The 24,814-nt window shown below is 40.1% G+C and overlaps 1 protein-coding gene across 1 annotated transcript in view; it reads right to left on the bottom strand.

The window, feature by feature from the left end:
* Nucleotides 1-24,814, bottom strand: part of LOC102409035 (ATP-binding cassette sub-family C member 4-like) — a 183,605-nt gene that overhangs the window by 88,879 nt on the left and 69,912 nt on the right. Inside the window, 2 exon segments of the mRNA XM_045162445.1 lie at nt 11,706-11,785; nt 18,051-18,197. Coding sequence (XP_045018380.1) covers nt 11,706-11,785; nt 18,051-18,197 — 227 coding nt within the window.

The following is a 24,814-nucleotide window of genomic DNA, read 5'->3' as shown; positions in this document are numbered from 1 at the left end:
ATCCCCTGGAGAAGGAAATAGCAACCCACTCCAGTACTCTTACCTGGAAAATTCCATGGATGGAGGAGCCTGGTAGGCTACAGTCCATGGGATCGCAATGAGTCAGACACAACTGTGCAACTTTACTCACTGGCATGATATTTAGTGCTTGACTCAAACACGATGATAAGAACTTTCTAGGTATCAGCTCTTGTGATACACTCAGTAGCCCTGTGAGGCAGGCATTACTAGTTTTAACAGAGATGAATATTTGAGGTTCAGAGAGTAGGAGCTCAATCCCAACTGTCAGGAGTCAGCAGGTGGTACTAGAGAGATGAGCGAGCAGGTATCACAGGTGAGGAATGCAAAAGCCTAAGCAATGCATAGAGGGATAAAGCAGAGGGATGGTATGGGGAGGGAGGAGGGAGGAGGGTTCAGGATGGGGAACACATGTATACCTGTGGCGGATTCATTTCGATATTTGGCAAAACTAATACAATATTGTAAAGTTTAAAAATAAAATAAAATTTAAAAAAAAGAAGTGGTTAATTACAAATTCAGTGTCCATAAAAGTAGAACAAAATGTAAATGCTGACCTTCAGATGTAGCAATTCCTCTTTCTAGAATTTACTATCCATAGTTAACATATACTAAATGTTGACTATGTTCAAACTTTCACGTGTATTAACTGATTAATCCTCATAATAGCTCTATCTAGTAACAGTATTGTCTCATTTTACAGATGGAGAGAGTGAGGCACAGGGAGAGGAAATCAACTTGATGGAGACTGCAAAGCCTCAGTCATGAAGCTGGGAAGCCCATGTCATGAGCCTTTATGACATATTTAAGCTTGCCCCCAATATACAGCCATCTTTCTATCATTATAGTAAGTACTTAAAATGCCTATTCCAACAGCTAATGATTATAACAACAGCAGATCCCATTTACCATGTGTCTACTGTCTGTAAGACACTGTGCTGAGTTCCATGAATGTTCTCTTAACCATCACATTATCCCATGAGATGATTCTATCTTGGGAAATGATCTCAATCAAAAAAAGACAGAAGGTAGACTAGAAAACAAAATCATTGGTTGATGCTGATTTAAGCATCCATCTTTATCAGGAAAATTATGATACCCTTACTTTTTAAGAATGCAATCAATAGTTATCTGCTTGCTATGACAGTGGGGTGGGGTGGTGGGGATGTGCAGATTCAGTCTGGGCCAAGGCTTCCAAAATTTGTGATCTCAGGTGGATACAAATCCATAGTGACCTACACAAGGCAGAGAGTGCTGGGAAAACAAAGGGAAGAATTCAGGAACATTTTTAGACAATTCTAAGAAGAAACTTATGTCTGAATTTTACAGGCTAGTTTAACAATAGAAAGAGTGGCAAGAATAACTTGTGGGCAATAACTAGAACTGATGGAAATTTTGGCCAAAAAGGAGCTGAGATGAGAAGTTAAGATGCCTGTCTGAGTTAACACTGGTTGTTCTGGGTCCTCTCAGAACCAGAACCTACATCCCATGCTCACCACCCCAGGGCCTCCCCACCTTGTCACCCAGGGCAGCTGGCCCAGGTGCGTCTTTGAGGGATGGGTTAGGAGGGTAATGTCTGTATCAGAGACTCGGGTTATCATTTCACTGCTCTTCCTGACCAGTTTTTTCAGAGGATCTTCACAACCATCTTGTGAATGAGAAAAGTAAGAATTTCATTTTCATTTACAGATACGACATAAAGATGGGAGGGCAAGTGGCTGCCCTACGTTTTCCCAGGAATGACTGCAGGTCAAGGAGAAAGACAGGAGCGGTTTGTACTCAGGGAATCCCAGAGCCACAGCGCAGGCAGGAGGAGCCTGGAAGGAGCAGGAAACATCCAGAGCTGTGACTCTGTGTCCAGGAGCCCTTGGGAGCCAAACTCTATTATCTGGATGGAGACCCATGTGCTTTTCCTGTTTCTCCCACATCTGCTGTTGTATCAAAATAAAACCTAGAGTGAAGAGGATGGGATTATGAAGGAATACATTACAGTCATAAGTGGAGAAATATAGGCCTGACTGACCACTCTATTAGACCTACAAATGAACAACTGTTTACAGCCACTGCATTAAGTATGCATTCCATCTGCTACAACTTTCATGCTCATGGGGAGGGGTCCTGCCAACTCCTTCTATGTCTGGTCTTAAGTCACCTGGCTTGCAATTGTTGGTTGTCAAAAAAATCTACTAAAATGTCAATAAAAAATCCAAATTACAGCTTTTTTAGCAGACTCACACCATTTGATGTGTAATATTCATCAGTTCCAATAATCTGGCTCTTCACAGGTGAGGGCCTTTTAAGACTAACCCAGCCTGTCATATAACCTGGGAAGCAGAGGAAAATCAAAATGAAGGGCTCCACAGAAGCTGAGCCAATGCATTTGCCTTAGGTATGCATTGAAGACTCATTACTAATGCTCTCAGAAGCTCCGAGGTTAGCTTACATCCTTCCGAGTCCATGCCCCTGAATTCTGAAGCAATTAAAAGAGGATGTCTCTAACATCTACTTATAGGTAATACTATGCTGCTGCTGCTGCCAAGTTGTGTCAGTCATGTCTGACTCAGTGCGACTCCATGGACTGCAGCCTACCAGGCTCCTCCATCCCTGGGATTTTCCAGGCAAGAGTACTGGAGTGGGTTGTCATTGCCTTCCACATTATGGACTGAATATTATTTATATATACATATTTGGGTACGGGTTTACAGGTATATGTATACATATATGAATCTTTTATTGCCAGCTATTGCAAACCCTCTGTAGAAGTTGCCAGAAGAGGAAAATAGTATCTAAGCAAAAAGTCATTTGAAGAAGGAAACAAATGATTCTGGTGCAATAAACATCTCTTCCTTGAAGCCAACCTCATTTCTTTCTCCTACATGCCCAAGAATTCCAAAAAGCCCAATTCAAGCTACACACATAATTTCCTGGTTGGACTTCAGGCCCATCTGATGGACCACATCAACATAGCCAGTGCTTCTGAACCTCTGTCTCACAGTCACAGAGACAATGATGGGTATATAAAAAAAAGTATATTGACCCAGAAGCAAGTGACTCAAGTCCTGATGCGTCCCAAGTAAGGAGAATCATTATTTTTAAATATTTCCCATTTGGAACATACATACCATTTGGGAAATTCTAACCAAAGTCTATGAATCCACATGAAAATATATATTAAAAATTTTTTTAGATGAAATCTTTCACTTGAGAGAAAATTATGATTTTTCACAATTCATAAAAATTATTTAGTTTGTAGAGAATGACAGCCTATATCTGGAGGGGAAATTCCACTAGCCCAGTATTGTGCTGAGACAGGGTTTAGGGCTAAACTTCCTGAATATTATTAACAGGGAGGGTAAGAATCTACACCCACTCTCAATCTTAGTAAAACCTGGGATATACCAAAAACATAAAAGAATGGTGGTAAGAATTAAATGATGTACATTACACTTTATGTCATGTACATAAAGTGTTAACCAGTTCAAACATAACAAACTGAAACCCCAACTCCATCATCACCACCCTCCAGTGTGCTCTGCATGCCAGCAGCCAGGGGAGGAGGGATGAGATATTCATAGATTTATGAGCTCCCCAAATATTAAGAATCTCATGAAGTTGAGCCCTAAGAGACCACTCATTCTAACCACTAGAACAGCTTACTATTATCTACAGACATATCAGAGCAGGTGCTACTTTTCCTAGATGAGGTGATGATGTCACATGTACCAAAGTGACTGTGGCTTTCCTTTGGTCACAGTGAAAATCATTTCGGAGGTCTATTTTGTTTGAAGATGCACTTTTAAAATAATATGACCGATAAACTTCATGCCTACTACAATTTTTGTCCTCTCTGTATTATCCTCCCCACTGTAGGCCTTCCAAGGATTGATAAACTTAGGGACATGGCAGTAAGTAACATTTTTTGAGATGGTTCTTTCCTTTTTTAATTTTTTTAAAGAGACATTTCTTTTCTTATTCCATATGTCTTTATATTTCAAGTTATCCTTTGTCTTAGTGAAGACTTACCATTTTGACACTACTAAGTATTTATGGGAGACTAAGGGAAAAAGTGATGGACCTCTGAATCAACAAAACCAAACCAGATTATTCAATATAATCCAAAGAGAACAATTTGACAGTTTCTATTTCTTACACCATGAACTGGTATATTGATACCAGTGGAAGGACAAAATCTAGATTTTGTAAACTCGTGAATCTCAGAAAATTCAACTGGGTCCTCAGGTTGGCATTCTTGTTGGAAGCAAGCAGCCTTGTTAGGATGTCAGGATGACTAAGGCAGAGGACATGTCACCACTACAGAAGGAAGTCTCATGAGCACCTTTCATCCTGCAAAAGGATACTGTGCTGTGAGCAGCTGTTTATGACAAGCCACCCTGGCATCTAAATGAATTGTAAATGAAATATACAAAAAAGCAGCAAAGAAAAGAAAATAATGCTTGTGAAAATGTTAAAGGTCTTGTTTAAAAACCTATCCAAACAAAAAAATTGAAAAATAAGACATTGCTTTATTGCTAGAGGCCATGACAAGTTTTCTCATAACCCAGAAGTTCCATAGTTCTCTAAAACTAGCCAAAAAGCAAAGAAGTGATGGTCACCCCATGCTCTCAAATATCAATTACAAAAAACATTTTATAAGACTTGCCATGAGTCCCAATCTCAAGTATTTCACAGGCTTTATGTAATCTCTTTCTTACATCAACACGATGAAGGATTTTGCTCTCCATTTAAAAAGCAGGAAACTGACGCTCAGAGAGGCTTATCGATTTGCCCAAATTCAAACAATTCAGTCATTATGACCCCAAGTCTTTTCTTTTAATTTCTGCCTGAAACTGTAAAACATATAGAGATGAAATTCACATTTAAAAAATTAATATCTAAATTATATTCCTCTTTTATATATTTGCCCTTCTGTCTGCATTTTCTAGCTGTTGGGATTCTTGTGGTCATATGTGGCCTCTCCCATGAGGGGACCAGTTCTAGATTCCCAGCTAATTAGGGAATAACAGCCTGTTCAGTTCAGAGAGCAGAATGATCATTCCATTCAATTAAGTCGCTCAGTCGTGTCCAACTCTTTGCCACCCCATGAATTGCAGCACGCCAGGCCTCCCTGTCCATCATGAACTCCCAGAGTTCACTCAAACTCACGTCCATTGAGTCTGTGATGCCATCCAAACATCTCATCCTCTGTCATCCCCTTCTCCTGCCCCCAATCTCTCCCAGAATCAGAGTCTTTTCCAATGAGTCAACTCTTCGCATGAGGTGGCCAAAGTATTGGAATTTCAGCTTTAGCATCAGTCCTTCCAAAGAACACCCAGGACTGACCTCCTTTAAAATGGACTGGTTGGATCTCCTTGCAGTCCAAGGGACTCCCAAGAGTCTTCTCCAACACGACAGTTCAAAAGCATCAATTCTTCAGCGCTCAGCCTTCTTCACAGTCCAACTCTCACATCGATACATGACCACTGGAAAAACCATAGCCTTGACTAGATGGACCTTAGTTGGCAAAGTAATGTCTCTGCTTTTGAATATGCTATCTAGGTTGGTCATAACTTTTCTTCCAAGAAGTAAGCATCTTTTAATTTCATGGCTGCAGTCACCATCTGCAGTGATTTTGGAACCCCAAAAAATAAAGTCTGACACTGTTTCCACTGTTTCCCCATCTATTTCCCATGAAGTGATGGGACCACATGCCATGATCTTTGATTTCTAAATGTTGAGTTTTAAGCCAACTTTTTCACTCTCCTCTTTCACCTTCATCAAGAGGCTTTTTAGTTCCTCTTCACTTTCTGCCATAAGGGTGGTGTCCTCTGCATATCTGAGGTCATTGGTATTTCTCCCGGCAATCTTGATTCCAGGTTGTACTTCTTCCAACCCAGCCTTTCTCATGATATACTCTGCATAGAAGTTAAATAAGCAGGGTGACAATATACAGCCTTGACGTACTCCTTTTCCTATTTGGAACCAGTCTGTTGTTCCATGTCCAGTTCTAATGATCATTAAAAGATCCTAAAAGTGCTTGCTAGGCTCCCTGGTGACTCAGTGGTGAAGAATCTGCCTGCCAATGCAGGAGATGCAGGTTTGATCACTGGATCGGGAAGATCCTACGGAGAAGGAAACAGCAACCCATTCCAGTATTCTTGCCTGGGAAACCCCTGGACAGAGGAGCCTGGAGGGCTACAGTCCATGGGGTTACAAATTGTTGAACACAACTTAGCGACTAAGCAGCAACAGCTGCAGAGCATTCTGTTCATAGGTTTTCAGGCACTCTGTCTACCAGATCTAATCCCTTGAATCTGTTCGTCACCTCCATTGTATAACCGTAAAGGATTTGATTTAGGTCAAACATGAATGGCCTATTGGTTTTCCCAACTTTCTTCAGTTTAAGCCTGAATTTTGCAATAAGGAGCTGATGATCAGAGCCACAGTTAGTTTCAGGTCTTGTTCTTGCTAACCATATAGAGCTTCTCCATCTTTGGCTGAAAAGGACATAATCAATCTGATTTCAGTATTGATCATTTCATGATGTCCACGTGTAGAACGGTCCCCTGTTTAGCCAGAAGAGGGTGTTTGCTACAACCAGTGTATTCTCTTGACAAAACTCATTTAGCCTTTTCCCTGCTTTATTTTGCACACTAAAGGCCAAACTTGCCTATTATTCCAGGTATCTCTTGATTTCGTACTTTTACACTCCAATTCCCTATAATGAATAGGATATCTTTTTTGGTATTAGTTTTAGAAGGTGTTGTAGGTCTTCATAGAACCATTCAACTTCAGCTTCTCTGGCATCAGTAATTGGGGCATAGACTTGTATTACTGTGAAGTGGAATGGTTTGCTTTGAAAGTGAACCAAGTTCGTTCTGTTGTTTTTGAGTTTGCACCCAAGTACCGCATTTCAGACTCTTTTGTTGACTATGAGAGCTACTCCATTCCTTCTAAGGGATTCTTGCCTACAGAAATAGGTACAATGGGCATCTGAATTAAATTCATCTATTCCCCTGAATTTTAGTTCACTGATTCCTAAGATGCTTATGTTCATTCTTGCCATCCTCCTGATTGACCACATCAAATTTACCTTGATTCTTGGACCTAAAATTCCAGGTTCCTATGCAATATTGTTCTTTTTAGCACTGGACTTTGCTTCCACCAGCAGACACTTCCACAACTGAGCATCATTTCTTCTTCAGCCCAAGTGCTTCATTCTTTCTGCAATTGCCCTCCACTCTTCCCCAGTAGCATACTGGAGACCTTCTAACCTGGAGGACTCATGTTCTGGTATCATATCTTTTTGCCTTTTCATACTATTCATGGGGTTCTCATGGCAAGAATACTGGAGTGGTGTGTCATTTCCTCCACCAGTGGACCACGTTTTGTCAGAACTCTCCACTATGACCTGTGCATATTAGTTGGCCCTGCATGACATGGCACACAGCTTCATTGAGTTACACAAGCCCTTCACCACAATGAGGCTGTGATCCATGAAAGGGAAAAGGACATGAAGTTATTTAAGCTCAGCCAAGTTGTTGATTTTTCTGTTGTTGCTGTTGTTGTTTTCTCTTCCTGAATGAGGGGTGTGTAGGAAGAGAGGTTTTGGAATTCAATTTTCCTCAGCAAATTACAGCATTTTGCTGAGGGCAGCTGTGTTCAAATTCTCATACTCAAAGCAGTCCCAATTTTTTTTTAATTTAATAAGCTATTTTTTTGGTATTTTTAAATTTATTTATTTTTAATTGAAGGATAATTAAAATGCCTAACTCTAACTTCCACATCTTACTTTCATTTTCACTTTTTTAACTAGTAGGAAGATTTCTAGGAGGTGATAATTTCAGTGACAAGAACTGTACATAATTGAGACTCCTTAGTCAATGTTATTTGGAACCTTGGGAAATTGCATGAAAATTACATTAATTTGAAATATTTAGTGCACAATGGTCAATTTTGAAAACCACTGTTTTTATTCTGTGAGTCTACAAAAGAATGTGTCCATTAAAATCTTCAAGAATTACAAACCTAGAATCTCTGTAATACAAACACATGAAAAGGTATTTATGGGTCTGGAAACTGTGTCTGACAATAACTTTAATGCAACATAATGCCAGTGTCATCAGACAATTTTCCTCACTTAAAAACACATATGGTGTTTTAAAAGTAAGCACCCATCACTTAGTGCTCAACATGCATTTAGATGTTATGCAAAGAATAACATTAAAACAATTTTATTTCATCTTCCCCACATTTATGGAGTTGGCATTACTTTCTCTATTTTACTGAGAGGAGACTGGCTTTGTGGGGCAGAGACAGGAAGAGGGAGAGCTGGGATTCAAGCTTGGAAAGGGAGACTGCAGGGCTCCCCACTGTACTTGAAAGCTTTTGCCATCATAAATGATTACCAGGTGGAATCATAAGACATAAATTGATTTTTATGCTGCTTTTCCTTCATCCTTTTTGAAATGGTAAACAGCTCCAATTTGCCCAACCACTCATATAACGTGACTGAACAGGCAACATATCTGGTATCTGTAAGAGTCAGTGTGCAGGATGGTGTATACACGCATGATCGCCCTCTGTTGCGATATGGTCTCTGAGTGACATCGTCTGAGTAGATGTTCTGTCCTGAAGTGTGTAGACCCACTACTCAGAACCCAGGTTTTCATTAGCCACACTTGGCATCACTATTACAAAATATTAAATAAATTATCTGAGATATCATTTAAGGGAAAGAGAAGGAATTAAATGAGGAAAAGTATATGAAATGGACTCTTTAGAAGTAATAAAAATAAAAATGATCAAGAATCTTCCAAGGTTTATCAAATACACCAAGGACAAGCAGAATCATCAAAAATGAGTTTGGAAACTCTTGGCATGAACTGTATCCTTTAAAACAAAACTGAACAACTCCTTTCCAGCCCCTTCCCTTCCCCCTCTCAGCTGGTGATAGAAACACTGGTTCCCACACAGGAACCAGCAGCACCTCCAGCCCCAGCATCCACAGCAGCAGCCTTTCCTACTCATCTGGGATCAAAGGTCACCTCCTAGAAGCTTTGCCACCTCCTGGACCAGGCTCCCTAACTGCCTCCAGCCTCCACACCCAATTTGCCTTCCAGGACTTCCTCCACAGGGCTCCCACAATTAGGATTCCCAAGGAGCAAGGGGTAAGTTTCTGGATGTCTTCCTTCTCTGGGGGAGCTGGAGGAGACCCATGAGGGGAGGGCTTCATGCCTGAGTCACCTCTGTACCTCAGGGCCTCAACTCTAACCCCTGTTTGTTTAAGGGAAGGAGGGAGAGAGGGAAATACCACCCACCACCTCACACACCCCGCCAACTCATAAATTATACACCCCGACAACCAGCAACATCCCCTCAGACCCTACATTCCAGATGGGCCTCTCTCCTGCTTCAGTCAAACTCCTTCCAAGACTACCCTGTCTTCACCTCAACTCCCTTCACACCTCCTGGATTCTCAGCCCTTTGCACTCTGGCCTCCTCACATCTGAAACCTGTTTCTCGGGTCACCGACATCTCCTGATTCCAAATCAACCAACAACTTTCCATGGACTCACCTTCTCATTTGCATTGAGCAGACCTGTCCTTCCTTGATTCGACAACCTACCTCCTTCTTTCTCGCTCCCTGTTCACCGTGAGTCTCCTCTCCTCCCTCTTCTCTCTCTACTTACTCTCTGATATCGAGTCTTCTTATCTTGGCCCCTAAAAATGCTTCCCTTTCTCTGGGCTATCTTGTCATCCTCACAGATTCAGCTACTACAGCTCAGTGAAGGGTACACAGGCTCCATGCTCATCCTAGATCTCCCACTCAAACACCAGATTCTTACTTCCAATGACCTGCAAGACATCTTCAACTTCAAGATAATTGAACTACAAGTGGCAGAGCTGGGATTGCAAATCAGTAAGACTAGACTTTTCTCTCCTTTTTAATGAGAATGTTTCCTACCTATCTATCCCTGTCTCTATCTGTTATGCAAAAATATGTGACAATTCTGATATGACCAGTAACTAACCACGAGCTAAGTACATGGCCAAAATCCAACCTTGGCCTGCCTTGCCATAGCAAAGAAACAGAACCTTTTGCAAAATCTTTTCAAAGTAATTCATAATCACTGTTAAAATGTGACACTGCTTTTAGGAAAAAAATGTTTCTGGGAATAAATTACATAGTTAAACCCAGCATGGCACATTTATATAATAAGTTTGCAAAATAGAAAACAATCAGGCATCTTTGCAGTACAAGTCCTCTGCCTCTGCCTCTCAGCTTTGTTCACATTGGTAACAGTGGAAGCCTTGCCCACAGGCTATGCTGTCTGCACTGAGAAGTTCACTGCTGCATTTCTATGTGCAGTCTTTCATAATCCATTTAATTTCCAAAATTAACACTTGGGAAGAAAAGGAAAACTCCCCGCAAACTTAATCACTGAAAAGTAGACAGAATTAAATAACAGAAAAAAACAGCCCATGTGAGCAACGATACTAAATGAGATGAGAGCGGAGATGACACAACATCATTCTTTAGAACCTCAAGTTCACAGACAAAACAGAGGCTAGATAGAAGGTATTCCATAGGTCTCTCTCTCTCTCCCCCCTTTCTTTAAGAGCTCTCAAGGCAGAGCAATCAACCCTTGAAAAGAAAAAAGCCTACAAAAACAAAGGACATTTTCTGAGATGACTTTGATCCCGGAATCAAATTACTGGCTTAAAGACTTTGTACCCTCAATAACTGCTCTCTGTCGTCCTTGTTGGACCTCCCAGGTGGCTCAGTGGTAAAGAATTCACCTGCCAATAAAGGAAACACAAGTTTGATCCCTGGGTCAGGAAGATCCCATAGGCAATGGCAACCCACTGGGGTACCCTTGCCTTAGAAATCCCATGGACAGGGGAGCCTGCAGGGCTGTAGTCCATGGGGTCACAAAAGAGTTGGACACAACTTAGTGACTAAACAGCAACATTGTCCTTGTTAAAGTATTATTTTCAACTAATTTTTACCAATCTTTTCTTTGTAAGTAACCACATATAGCTTTATCCAAACAAAACCATGCAGTAAACATGTGCCCTCTGTGGTAATACAATGCATCGTGCTGGTGCTCAGTCATGTCCGAGTCCCTGAAACACCATAGACTGCAGCCTGACAGGCTCCTCTGTCCATGAGATTTTCCAGACAAGAATACTGGAGTGGGTTGCCATTTCCTTCTCCAGGGGGATCTTCTTCACCCAAGGACTGAACTCTTGTCTCTTGTGTTTCCTGTATCTGCAGGAAACTTCTTTACCACTGAGCCCCCTGGGAAGGCTGATACAATGCATAATTTAGTTTATCAAGGCTATCTTTCTGTGACAGATGATTGTCTCTCTGTTATGAAATGTGCTCACAGTAAAGGGAATCCACACCAGACACCTGGAAGGCAGAGGGAGAACCACTTACCCAGCATGTCGCTGCTTCAGACCAACCTTGAGGTGACTGTGTAGCCACTCCTGCCCAGGTGTTACTCATGTTAACTCAGCCTCCCCATCACAGCCACACCTCTTGCTTACAAACACAGCCTCTGACTCAAGATAACAGGACACATCACCAGTTTGAAAGGCCCACCCTTAGCCCCTGTGAAAAGGCCTTGAGAAACAGGCACCTGCTTTTCCCTGTGAGAGCTCTGACAGGACTGCTACGTTACCTGGATGAAATCAAGAAATGTCAAGGGCAGTAAGTCATCCATTTGACCTATATCTTTCGAAAAACGATTTAAAATTCTTCCTGCAAGAACAAGATATAAAAAATTACTCATTTCTTCAGGCAGGAGCTTTAAGAGAAACAATTCATGAAATAATCAAAACAATATTTTTTAAAACATATGTATTTAGGGGCTTCCCTTGGTGGTACAGAGGATAAGAATCTGCCTGCCAATGCAGGGAGATTCCTAGGTTTAATCCCCTGGTTGGGAAGATCATCTGGAGACTAAAATGACTACCCACTCCAGTATTCTTGCCTGCAAAATCCCATGGACAGAGGAGCCTAGTGAGCTACAGTCCATGGGGACACAAAAGGGTCAGATATGACTTAGCGACTAAACAACACCAGCAATTTTAACATATTACAAATTCACATAAAATGAAATAAGGCGATGTAAGTGGTAAAAAGAAAGAGAAACTAGGATGACACCTAAAGAGAAACAAAAATATCACCAAATGTCAGTGGGAGGGGAGTTGAAATTGAGCCCTGATTTTCAAAAGAATGGGGAAATCTTGTGGCAGTACTGGAAAGGGTTGGTGGATTTTAGAATGTTCCCTCATTTTAGATCTCTTATCTAAGACTCACTCCAAGTGCTAAGTCAGTAATAAACACCTGCAAAATCTTTAAGTCAATCCTGATTGTTATACTAATTTTGCTTTAGTTATCAAAATTAATTTTGGCATGATACTTTTTAAATAAACATAACTTCTCTGTAATTTTTTTTCCCTCCAGATGGTTCACATCCCCTCACATTTTGGGAAATTGTGGATTCCAGCCATTTCCAAGTGTGAGTTTAATACTGGGGTAGTAAGCCATTATTTTCAGAGATGTACCAGGTGTGACAAACACAGATTTGTGAATAAGCATCTAAGAAGACCAGAGGGATGTAGGCAGGAAAACAGAAATATTACTAAATGACTAAGGATCACTTTTTTTTTTATTTTATTTTATTTTTAAACTTTACATAATTGTATTAGTTTTGCCAAATATCAAAATGAATCCGCCACAGGTATACATGTGTGCCCCACCCTGAACCCTCCTCCCTCCTCCCTCCTCCCTCCCCATACCATCCCTCTGGGTCTTCCCAGTGCACTAGCCCCAAGCATCCAGTAAGGATCACTTTTAATCATTGATTTTATTTCCCTTCTCAGAATCCACAACAACAGTATATCCTAAAGGCAGTAAAATTAGACTATGATAACTAATTTCTAGTAAATATTTGGTGTGAACTAAAAATGCCACCTGTCACATCAGTAAACAAAGGATGCTGCAGCCATCAGGACTCTGCAGACACCCCTGCAAGGCTGGTGCACCCTGAGAAGACTCAGGATGAGAAAGCTCAGGACACTGGCCCCAGATAACGGAGATGCAGATCAGAGGAACTGTAACAGGAGGAGCCAGTTTTGACTGCATGTTGGATCTCTTTGACTTTAGCTTTTGCTACTCGTTGCTTTTATTGGGAAATCCTACTTCTCTGCCTAAATGTTAAACTAAAGTGGCTTTTTTCTGCTCACAGAGAGACAGTCTGACCTTGGCCACTTGTGAATGGCTGCAGAAAAGAAGAAATGAACACATCCCTCTCCAGTTTTGCAAGATAAATGGCCTTTTGACTTGACTTCATTGCCTGCTCTCCTCTTTGTTCTATAAAAGAAGCTGGCATCCAGACCCCAATAAGATTGTTATTTTGAGACATTAGTTTGCCATCTTCTCAGCCTGCCAGCTTTCCAAATAGAGTTATTATTCCTTGCCTCTGCACCTTGTCTGTAAAACTTAATGGGCTGTCATGAGCCAAGCAGAACAAGCTTGAACTCAGTAACAAGTAACACTACTATATGTGGTTTTCTCTTCATGACAAAACACACCAGAAACAAAGTCCACCATAAATAATCTATTGCAAATTCCACTTCTGAAAATAATCACAGGAAAGGGTTCAATTTAATATACCCACCACTAAAAGAGTAATTAATTTATGGCCCCTAAACCTTTTGCACAAACTAGGTCGATCTTTGCAGTACTCATTTGGGCTTCTATTTTCTTGAAGGAATGAAGTCATGTTAATAGACACAGGAGGGGAGACAAGATATGCCCTAGTGTGCTAGCTGCTCTAGGATTAGTAACCTTGAAGATTTAAACTTCATCCCAAATCCTTGAATAATAAATAAGTCAGCATCTGGAGATACCCACAGGTCTTGAATACCGAAGAGTCTGGTTAACTGTGGTCATGAGCACTCAAAGGCTTTGAGAACAGAAATCCAGTCCCACTTGATACTCCCAACTTCATGACTGTAGTTTTCAAATTAACTGACAAAAGTGGAGCAACTTCACAACCATAAAAGCACAGACTCCTCCAATCATTTCCTCATTACAGCTTCATAATAAGATGAGATCTGTGTGGCCCTGCGCAGTTTATTATCCTATGCTCTGCTTCTGCCTGGATCAAACAACATGTGCTGAGTAAATCTACACATGATGCTGACCTCAACAGTCTTATTTAATTATCATAAGAGTCTTGTGGAACAGGAAAGAGCAGCAGTTACTTCCATTTCACAGGAGCCAAAGTTCACAGACGCCATGTCATCATCCTCACTAAGGTTCCTTAGGCACTGCCCATGTGCTAAGTGTTGCGAATGTATTAACCTTTTTAATGCCCACAGTACTGAGATATTCAAAAGTGTGTGAATCAGTCAGTTCAATTCAGTCTCTCAGTTGTAGCTGGCTTTTTGCAACTCTATGGACTGCAGCACGCCAGCCTCCCTGTCCATCACCAACTCCCAGAGCTTGCTCAAACTCATGTCCATTGAGTCGGTGATAATATCCAACCATCTCATCCTCTGTCGTCCCCCTCTCCTCCCGCCTTCAATCTTTACCAACATCAGGGTCTTTTCAAATGAGTCAGCTCTTCACATCAGGTGGCCAAAGTATTGGGGCTTCAGCATCAGTCCTTCCAATGAATATTCAGGACTGATTTCCTTTAGGATGGACTGGTTGGATCTCCTTGCAGACCAAGGGACACTCAAGAGTCTTTTCCAACACCACAGTTCAAAAGCATCAAGTCTTCAGCACTAGCTTTCCTATGATCCAACTCTCACATCCATTCATGACTACTAGAAAAACCATAGCTTTGACCAGATGGACTTTTGTCAGCAAAGTAATGTCTATGCTTTTTAATATGCTGTCTAGATTGGTCATAGCTTTTCTTCAAAGGAGCAAGCGTCTTTTAATTTCATGGCCACAGTCACCATCTGCAGTGATTTTGGAGCCCAAGAAAACAAAGTCTCTCACTGTTTCCACTGTTTCCCCACTTATGTGCCATGAAGTGATGGGACCAGATGTCACAATCTTAGTTTTCTGAATGTTGAGTTTTAACCCAGCTGTTTCACTGTCCTCTTTCACTTTCATCAAGAGGCTCCTCAGTTCCTCTTTGCTTTCTGCCATAAGGGTGGTGTCATCTGTATATCTAAGGTTATTGATATTTCTCCTGGCAATCTTGATTCTGGCTTGAGCTTCATCCAGCCCAGGATTTCACATGATGTACTCTGCATATAAGTTAAATAAGCAGGGTGACAATATACAGCCTTGACGTACTCCTTTCTGAACTTGGAACCTGTCCATTGTTTCATGTCCAGGTCTAAATGTTGCTTCTTGATCTGCATACAGATTTCTTAGGAGGCAGGTCAGGTGGCCTGGTAATCCCATCTCTTTCAGAATTTTCCAGAGTTTATTGTGATCCACACAGTCGAAGGCCTTGGCATAGTCAATAAAGCAGAAGTAGATATTTTTCTGGAACTCTCTTGCCTTTTTGATGATCCAACAGATGTTGGCAGCTTGATCTCTGGTTCCTCTGCCTTTTCTAAAACTAGCTTGAATATCTGGAAGTTCTCAATTCAGGTACTGTTGAAGCATCACTTGGAGAATTTTGAGCATTATTTGCTAGCATGAGAGATGAGTGCAATTGTGCAATAGTTTGAACATTCTTTAGCATTGCCTTTCTTTGGGATTGGAATGAAAACTGACTTTTTCCAGTCCTGTGGCCACTTGCATAGTTTTCCAAATTTGCTGGCACACTGAGTGCAGCACTTTAACAGGAGCATCTTTTAGAATTTGAAGTAATTCAGCTAACTCCATCAACTGCACTAGCTTTTTTGTAGTGATGCTTCCTAACACCCATCTGACTTCAGACTCCAGGAAGTCTGGCTCTAGGTGAGTGATCACACCATCATGGTTATCTGGGTCATGAAGGTCTTTTTGTATAGTTCTTCTATGTATTCTTGCCACCTTTTCTTAATATCTTCTGCTTCTGTTAGGTCCATACCATTTCTGTCCTTTATTGTGCCCATCTTTGCTTGAAATGTTCCCTTGGTATTTCTAATTTTCTTGAAGCAACCTCTAGTCTTTGCTAGTGTGTTAACAGTATCCTCATATTTTACAGGTTAGAAAATTGAGACACAGAGAAATGAAATAACTAGCACAAACATAAAGATTAAAGTAACTATAACTGGCTACTACTATTAGTAATTAGCAACAGGACTGAACCGAGACAGCTGGTTCTAGAATCCATAATTATAACCATGGCACCATCCTGCCTGGAGATTTGCCTGCCCAGTAGTATCTACCTGCTTTATCCTTGGTCACACAGCTAGTTGATGACCAGGCTGAGCTTATTCCTATCCTCCCTCCAGCCCTCATTCCTGCCTGTCCCAGAAACAATCCCTGATTGACAGGTCCTGTCAATCATCACTTGCAAAAAAACAAAGCCACCTTGGGCCTCAGCACAAGTCTAACCACCTGAACAGCGTGGGCATGTCCACTGATGAACTAACCCTTCAGAGGAACCCAGGTCAGGAGGGTACTCTCTGAAGAAAGACAGGTCAAAGGCCTCATGGTAGAGGAAGCAACCACTAGGAAACCTTCAGGGACACTCTTCCTTAACACTGAAGATCCACCTGCCACATACCACAAGACCGCTTAAATATAACCAAAAGTCCATTGCAAAACTAGAGAGCAGATTTTATTGAGGAGGATGTATACATTTAACTGATCTTGTGTTTTAACTAATTTTCCATTACCATTTAGGTAAACCTCAAGGTATTAACGCATGTCAGAGCTCTGTGGTCCCAGAAACGAATGGGCAATGAAACAAAGACACACACAGCCTGTCTCCTTTACAGATGTTCCTGGAAGAAGGTCCTTCTTAACACCATGTAAGCTTAACACCATGTAACACAGCCAACATTCCAACAACCTGTCAAAAACATTTCAACATGTTTTCATTATCTGTTGGATGTTTCATATGCCACACAACAAATGGGCTCTTAAACCATCCTGCAAAATAAACATTCATTTATCTTTACTGCTGCTGCTACTGCTAAGTCACTTCAGTCGTGTCTGACTCTGTGCGACCCCATAGATGGCAGCCCATCAGGCTCCCCTGTCCCTGGGATTCTCCAGGCAAGAACACTGGAGTGGGTTGCCATTTCCTTCTCCAAATTAGCAGTTTAGGACTCATCTAACATTTCTATTATACTTCTTCAACAGAACCCAAGATGAACCACTAGTAAAACAGATTATAAGATTATTTGGATATTGGATGAATTGATCTGCTGAACTCTAGAATTCACAGAAGGAATTAAAACTTCTAATTTGTTTTTTAACAAATAAAATTCTGCACTGTGCTAATCTCATTTTGCATATAATTTAGCAAATGGCTATTAAGGCTTTATTGTAAGGGATTACAAAAAAAAAGTCCTATTGTGCACCATGTAAGATACAGAAAATAATGATTCACAAATAACTAACGAACAACTAAGGGAATCATGGTTTTTCCTTTCATTATAGACTTCTCAAAATCAAAATGTTTTCAAATTAAAGTTATATTAAGAGTTTATGGAAAATCACATCCCTAGCTTAAGAACTTAAAGGTCTTTCTATTTTAAAAAGGAATGGATGATTATAACTATAGCTTTTTAAAATGTTGCTTTGGAGAAAAGTCTTGATTCTTTGTTTCATTCTTTCTAGTAGCTTTTTCTTTGCCTGCTTACTATAAAATAAAGCACTGTTAGTCTGAGGACAATTTCTGATTCAGTTACAGATACACATAAATTGCAAGAAAAGCTCATACACTCCTATATTCAGATTTCCTCTGGTAGGAAAAAATAGCTATGAAATTTTTATATAAAACTAATCAACATGCACAGTGATTTTTGTCCTAGCATCTCTTCCATTTTCAACTATCAAACATAATTAGGCATTAAAAGTGTTAAGACATAGAAAAACTTGGTGTCTGACTTACCTATCGGATTTCTATTGAAGAACAATACCGGAGCTCTCAAAATGGACTCCAACATTTTGTTGTGCAAAGTTTGTGAAGAATTAACAAGGACATAGAATATCAACAGAGATCTTGTGATGCCAAAAAGGATGGTAGATACAATTAACCCTGAAATAAAGAAACATCACTCAGCACAAGATCTCTGCCTTATACTCAATGATGCTAAAGCATGGTAGGCAGTTTATAAAGATACCGTGTATTGCATTCTATAAGTAAAATTTATACAGAAATTTACATATATAGAATATAGAATCAATAAATTTATATATATACATGATTGTGTAAGAGCTCAATGCTTTCACAAAATATAAAGAACAATATAAAAAACACCATTTTCTTCTCATGAAATAGAAACAACACAGAGGAGGGTGGAAATTGTGTAAACTGCAGGCGCATTCTAGGTTTTCCTAATTCAATTAAAAGTTCTAATAAAAACTCAGGAGAAAAAAGATAATTAATTCAAGTTGAGTTATTTCAAATCCTAAAAGATGATGCTGTGAAAGTGCTGCACTCAATATGCCAGAAAATTTGGAAATCTCGGCGGTGGCCACAGGACTGGAGAAGGTCAGTTTTCATTCCAATCCCTAAGAAAGGCAATGACAAAGAATGCTCAAACTACCACACACTCTCATCTCACATGCTTGTAAAGTTATGCTCAAAATTCTCCAAGCCAGGCTTCAGCAATACATGAACCATAAACTTCCAGATGTTCAAACTGGTTTTGGAAAAGGCAGAGAAACCAGAGATCAAATTGCCAAGCCCGCGGAATCATTGAAAAAGCAAGAGAGTTCCAGAAAAACATATATTTCTGCTTTATTGACTATGCCAAGGCCTTTGACTTTATGGATCACAATAAACTCTGGAAAATTCTGAAAGAGATAGGAATAAAAGACCACCTGACCTGCCTCCTGAGAAATCTGTATGCAGCTCAGGAAGCAACAGTTAAAACTGGGCATGGAACAACAGACTGGTTCCAAATAGGAAAAGGAGTACGTCAAGGCTATATATTGTCACCTTGCTTATTTAACATATATGCAGAGTACATCATGAGAAATGCTGGGCTGGATGAAGCATAAGCTGGAATCAAGATTGCCAGGAGAAATAGCAATAACCTCAGATATGCAGATGACACCATCCTTATGGCAGAAAGTGAAGAACTAGAGCCTCTCTGATGAAAGTGAAAGAGGAGAGTGAAAAAGTTGGCTTAAAGCTCAACATTCAGAAAATGAAAATCATGGCATCCGGTCCTATCACTTCATGGCAAATAGATGGGGAAACAGTGGAAATAGTGGCAGACTTTATTTATTGGGGGCCTCAAAAATCACTGCAGATGGTGACTGCAGCCACAAAATAAAAAGACACATACTCCTTGAAAGAAAAGTAATGACAAATCCAGACAGCATATTGAAAGAGACATTACTCGGCCAACAAAGGTCCGTCTAATTAAGGCTATGGTTTTCCCAGTGGTCATGTATGGATGTGAGAGTTGGACCATAGGAAAGCTAGCACCAAAGACTCAATGCTTTTGAACTCTGATGTTGGAGAAGACTCTTGAGAGTCCCTTGGACTGCAAGGAGATCCAACCAGTCCGTCCTGAAGGATATCAGTCCTGAATATTCATTTGAAGGACTGATGCTGAAGCTGAAGCTCCAATGCTTTGGCCACCTGATGTGAAGAGCTGACTCATTTGAAAAGACCCTGATATTGGGAAAGATTGAAGGTGGAAGGAGAAGCGTATAAGAGAGGATGAGGATTCATTTTGATGTTTGGCAAAACTAATACAATTATGTAAAATTTTAAAATAAAATAAAATTAAAAAAAAAAAAAGAGAGGATGAGATGGTTAGATGCCATCACCGACTCAATGGACATGAGTTTGAGTAAACTCCAGGAGTTGGTGATGCTGAAGGGCCTGATGTTGGAAGGCCTGACATGCTACAGTCCATTGGGTCCCACAGAATTGGACACAACTGAGAGACTGAACTAAACTGATAAAAAGTAGTTGATCTTCCTTTCCCCTCATTTCAAATATCACTACTTACAGTATGTCCCATGATCTAAAACTCTGGTATGCTTTGGAGCCAACACACAAATTAACAGGGAACAAGAGAAAAGACTTAGCATTTCCTTGTAAACATCTAATTACAAGTAAGTGTCTATGTACTTTCATGTAAAGTTGCTACTTGAGAACCTACTGTATAGCACAGAGAAGTCTATTCAGTGCTCTGTGGTGACCGAAGTGGGAAAGAAATCAAAAAATGGGAGGATATAACTGGTTCACTTTCCTGAACAGCAGAAAGTAACACAACATGGTTATGCTACAACTATACTGTAATAAAAATTAGTAAAACTTTTAAAAATAAATAATGAAGTAGTTACTTCTATGCCCAAGTAGCTTTAAAGAGTATGAAAAGATCATGTTAAGTTGTAAGTGGACCATCCCTTAAACAACTGAATTGGAAGGAACTACAAATTAGATTTTGACATGAGGTAATTAAGTTAACTAATCTCTCACTAAGAGATTTATAGAAACATAAAGCATTTGTAAATAAATATCATCATTTAAAGGTATGTCTTTTCTTTTTTTTATTTTATTTTTAAACTTTACAAAATTGTATTAATTTTGCCAAATATCAAAATGAATCTGCCACGGGTATACATGTGTGCCCCATCCTGAACCCTCCTCCCTCCTCCCTCCCCATACCATCCCTCTGGGTAGTCCCAGTGCACTAGCCCCAAGCATCCAGTATCGTGCATCGAAGCTGGACTGGCAACTCATTTCATACATGATATTTTACATGTTTCAATGCCATTCTCCCAAATCTTCCCACCCTTTCCCTCTCCCACAGAGTCCATAAGACTGTTCTATACATCAGTATCTCTTTTGCTGTCTCATACACAGGGTTATTGTTACCATCTTTCTAAATTCCATATATATGCGTTAGTATACTGTACTGGTGTTTTTCTTTCTGGCTTACTTCACTCTGTATAATACGCTCCAGTTTCATCCACCTCATTAGAACTGATTCAAATGTATTCTTTTTAATGGCTGAGTAATACTCCATTGTGTATATGTTCCATATCTTTCTTATCCATTCATCTGCTGATGGACATCTAGGCTGCTTCCATGTCCTGGCTATTATAAACAGTGCTGCAATGAACATTGGGGTACATGAGTCTCTTTCCCTTCTGGTTTCCTCAGTGTGTATGCCCAGCAGTGGGATTGCTGGATCATAAGGCAGTTCTATTTCCAGTTTTTTAAGGAATCTCCACACTGTTCTGCATAGTGGCTGTACTAGTTTGCATTCCCACCAACAGTGTAAGAGGGTTCCCTTTTCTCCACACCCTCTCCAGCATTTATTGCTTGTAGACTTTTGGATCGCAGCCATTCTGACTGGTGTGAAATGGTACCTCATAGTGGTTTTGATTTACATTTCTCTGATAATGAGTAATAGAAAGCCCAGAGATAAATCCATGCACATATGGACACCTTATCTTTGACAAAGGAGGCAAGAATATACAATGGATTAAAGACAGTCTTTTTAACAAGTGGTGCTGGGAAATCTGGTCAACCACTTGTAAAAGAATAAAACTAGAACACTTTCTAACACCATACACAAAAATAAACTCAAAATGGATTAAAGATCTCAACGTAAGACCAGAAACTATAAAACTCCTAGAGGAGAACATAGGCAAAACACTCTCTGACATACATCACAGCAGGATCCTCTATGACCCACCTCCCAGAATATTGGAAATAAAAGCAAAAATAAACAAATGGGACCTAATTAAACTTAACAGCTTCTGCACATCAAAGGAAACTATTAGCAAGGTGAAAAGGCAGCCTTCAGAATGGGAGAAAATAATAGCAAATGAAGCAACTGACAAACAACTAATCTCAAAAATATACAAGCAACTCCTACAGCTCAACTCCAGAAAAATAAATGACCCAATCAAAAAATGGGCCAAAGAACTAAATAGACATTTCTCCCAAGAAGACATACAGATGGCTAACAAACACATGAAAAGATGCTCAACATTTAATTGTATGTCTTTTCAATGACATAAGCGATCACTACTATGCATCATACAGCTATGAATCAAAACAGCCCTCCAAACATCTCTTCTGCTCACAATGGTAGAGTGGGTAAATAGAGTAAATATAATAAATACTGGTGCACTGGGACGACCCAGAGGGATGGAATGGGGAGGGAGGAGGGAGGGGGGTTCGGGATGGGGAACACATGTATACCTGTGGCGGATTCATTTTGATATTTGGCAAAACTAATACAGTTATGTAAAGTTTAAAAATAAAATTAAAAAAAATAAAAATAAAAAAATAATGATTAAAAAAAAATAAATAAATAGTCCATCAAGTACTTTTTTTCCATTCAGATGACACATCAGTATTATTTAAATTCTGAAAGCTGTTCAAATTCCTGAATTCCATCAACAGGCATTTGCTGCCTACCATCCTATATGAATATGTAACAGAATCCCTTCCTCCTTTTTAAGTCCACATAATCCACCAATTCAGAAGGTAAACAGCTAATGGGTTTAAGTTTCTTAGCAAGTGATCAATAAAATAAATACCAAATTTCAATGAGTGGATTTTCATATAAATCACTTTTTGTAGAAAGATTGTACAAACATTTCCTGTGGGAATATTTAAATTAAAAAAAATTAATTGGGGTATAACTGTCTTACAATGTTGTGTTAGTTTCTGCTGTACAAGGAAGTGAATCAGCTACATGTATACAAATATCCCCTCTGTCTTGTACCTCCTTCCCCACCACCATTTCCACCCCTCTAGGTCACCACAGATCACCAAGCTGAGCTCCTTGAGCTATACAAAAACAACTTCCCACTAGCTATTTGTTTTACATGTGGTAGTATAGATATATCAATCCTAATTTTCTAACTTACCCCCTTAACGAGTGTCAACCATCTATTCTTTACCTCTACATTTTTATATCTAAAAATTATTAAATTTTATTTATATAAAGAGAATTAACACAAATATTTAAAAAATACTTTTATTCAAGAAACGTATTTTATGCTGAAAAGTGTTTCCCAGCTCACAAGGCCTTGTGTTTGTCTCCCTCTTAAAGATTTGAATCATGACTTTCAGTTCTCAAAATCATCTGTGAAGAAGCTGCTAAAGTGCCAGACATGGGGAAATACCGTGGGAGGGTCACATTCTCCATCGTTTACTTTTTCTTCAGAGAAACTACATGAGGGTCATAAGAAGAGGTTGAACAAGCACCACCTCCCCCCGCCTGTGGGAAAGTGAGGCTTTGTGTAGATTTCATAGCACTTTGGGTCAGACCAGAAATAACTCACTGGTATCTATTCCTACTGTTGCAAATAGCATCTATATTGTACCATTTTTCTAGATTCCACATATATGTGTTAATTATGCATTTTTGTTTTTCTCTTTCTGACTTACTTCACTCTGTATGACAGACTCTAGGTCCATCCATGTCTACAAATGACCCAATTTTGTTTCTTTTTATGGTTGAGTAATATTCCAGTGTGGGCTTCCCTGGTGGCTCAGTGATAAGAACCTGCCTGCCAATGGAGGATGCAGGTTCAATCGCTGGGTCAGGTAGACCCCCTGGAGAAGGAAATGGCAACTCACTCTAGTATTTTTGCCTAGGAAACCACATGGAAGAGGAACCTGATAGGCTACAGTCCATGGGGTTGATGAAAATGAGTCAGACATGATTTAGCAACTGAACAACAAAAATATGCCAGTGTATATATGTTCCATAAATGAGATGCAAAGACAACCTTGATAATGAGAAAAAATATCTGCAAACTAAGCAATTTTCATGGAGAAGGCAATGGCATCCCACTCCAGTACCCTTGCCTGGAAAATCCCATGGTCGGAGGAGCCTGGTAGGCTGCAGTCCATGGGGTCGCTAAGAGTCGGATACGACTGAGTGACTTCACTTTCAATTTTCACTTTCATGCATTGGAGAAGGACATGGCAACCCACTCCAGTGTTCTTGCCTGGAGAATCCCAGGGATGGTGGAGCCTGATGGGCTGCCATCTATGGGGTCGCACAGAGTCGGACACGACTGAAGTGACTTAGCAGTAGCAGTAAGCAATTTTCAAGGGATTAATTTCCAAAATATACAAACAGCTCATGTAACTCAAAAAAAAAAAAATCAAAAAAATGGGCAGAAGACTTAAATAGACACTTTCCAAAGAAGACAGACAGATGGCCAAAAGGCACATGAAAAAATGTTCAACATCACTCAATTTTTCAGTTCAATTCAGTTCAGTCACTTAGTCGTGTCTGACTCTTTGTGACCCCATGGACTGCAGGCCACCAGGCTTCCCTGTCCATCACCAAATCTTGGAGCTTGCTCAAACTCAAGTCTCTCAAGTGGCTGATTTCATCCAACCATCTAATCCTCTGTTGTCCCCTTCTCCTCCTGCCATCAGTCTTTCCCAGCGTCAGGGTCTTTTCCAAGAAGTCAGTTCTTCACATCAGATGGCCAAAGTATGGGAGCTTCAGCTTCAGCATGAGTCCTTCCAATGAATATTTAGGACTGATTTCCTTTAGGATGGACCTGTTGGATCTCCTTGCAGTCCAAGGGACTCTCAAGAGTCTTCTCTAACAGCACAGTTCAAAAGCATCAAGTCTTCAGCATTCAGCTATCTTGATAGTCCAACTCTCACATCCATATGTAGATCAAAACTACAATAAGGTAGGA

This window comes from Bubalus bubalis, chromosome 13 (genome assembly GCF_019923935.1).
Source record: "Bubalus bubalis isolate 160015118507 breed Murrah chromosome 13, NDDB_SH_1, whole genome shotgun sequence".
Taxonomy (NCBI): domain Eukaryota; kingdom Metazoa; phylum Chordata; class Mammalia; order Artiodactyla; family Bovidae; genus Bubalus; species Bubalus bubalis.
Note: the sequence above shows the minus strand (reverse complement) of the source record. Positions and strands in the feature narration are given on the sequence as shown.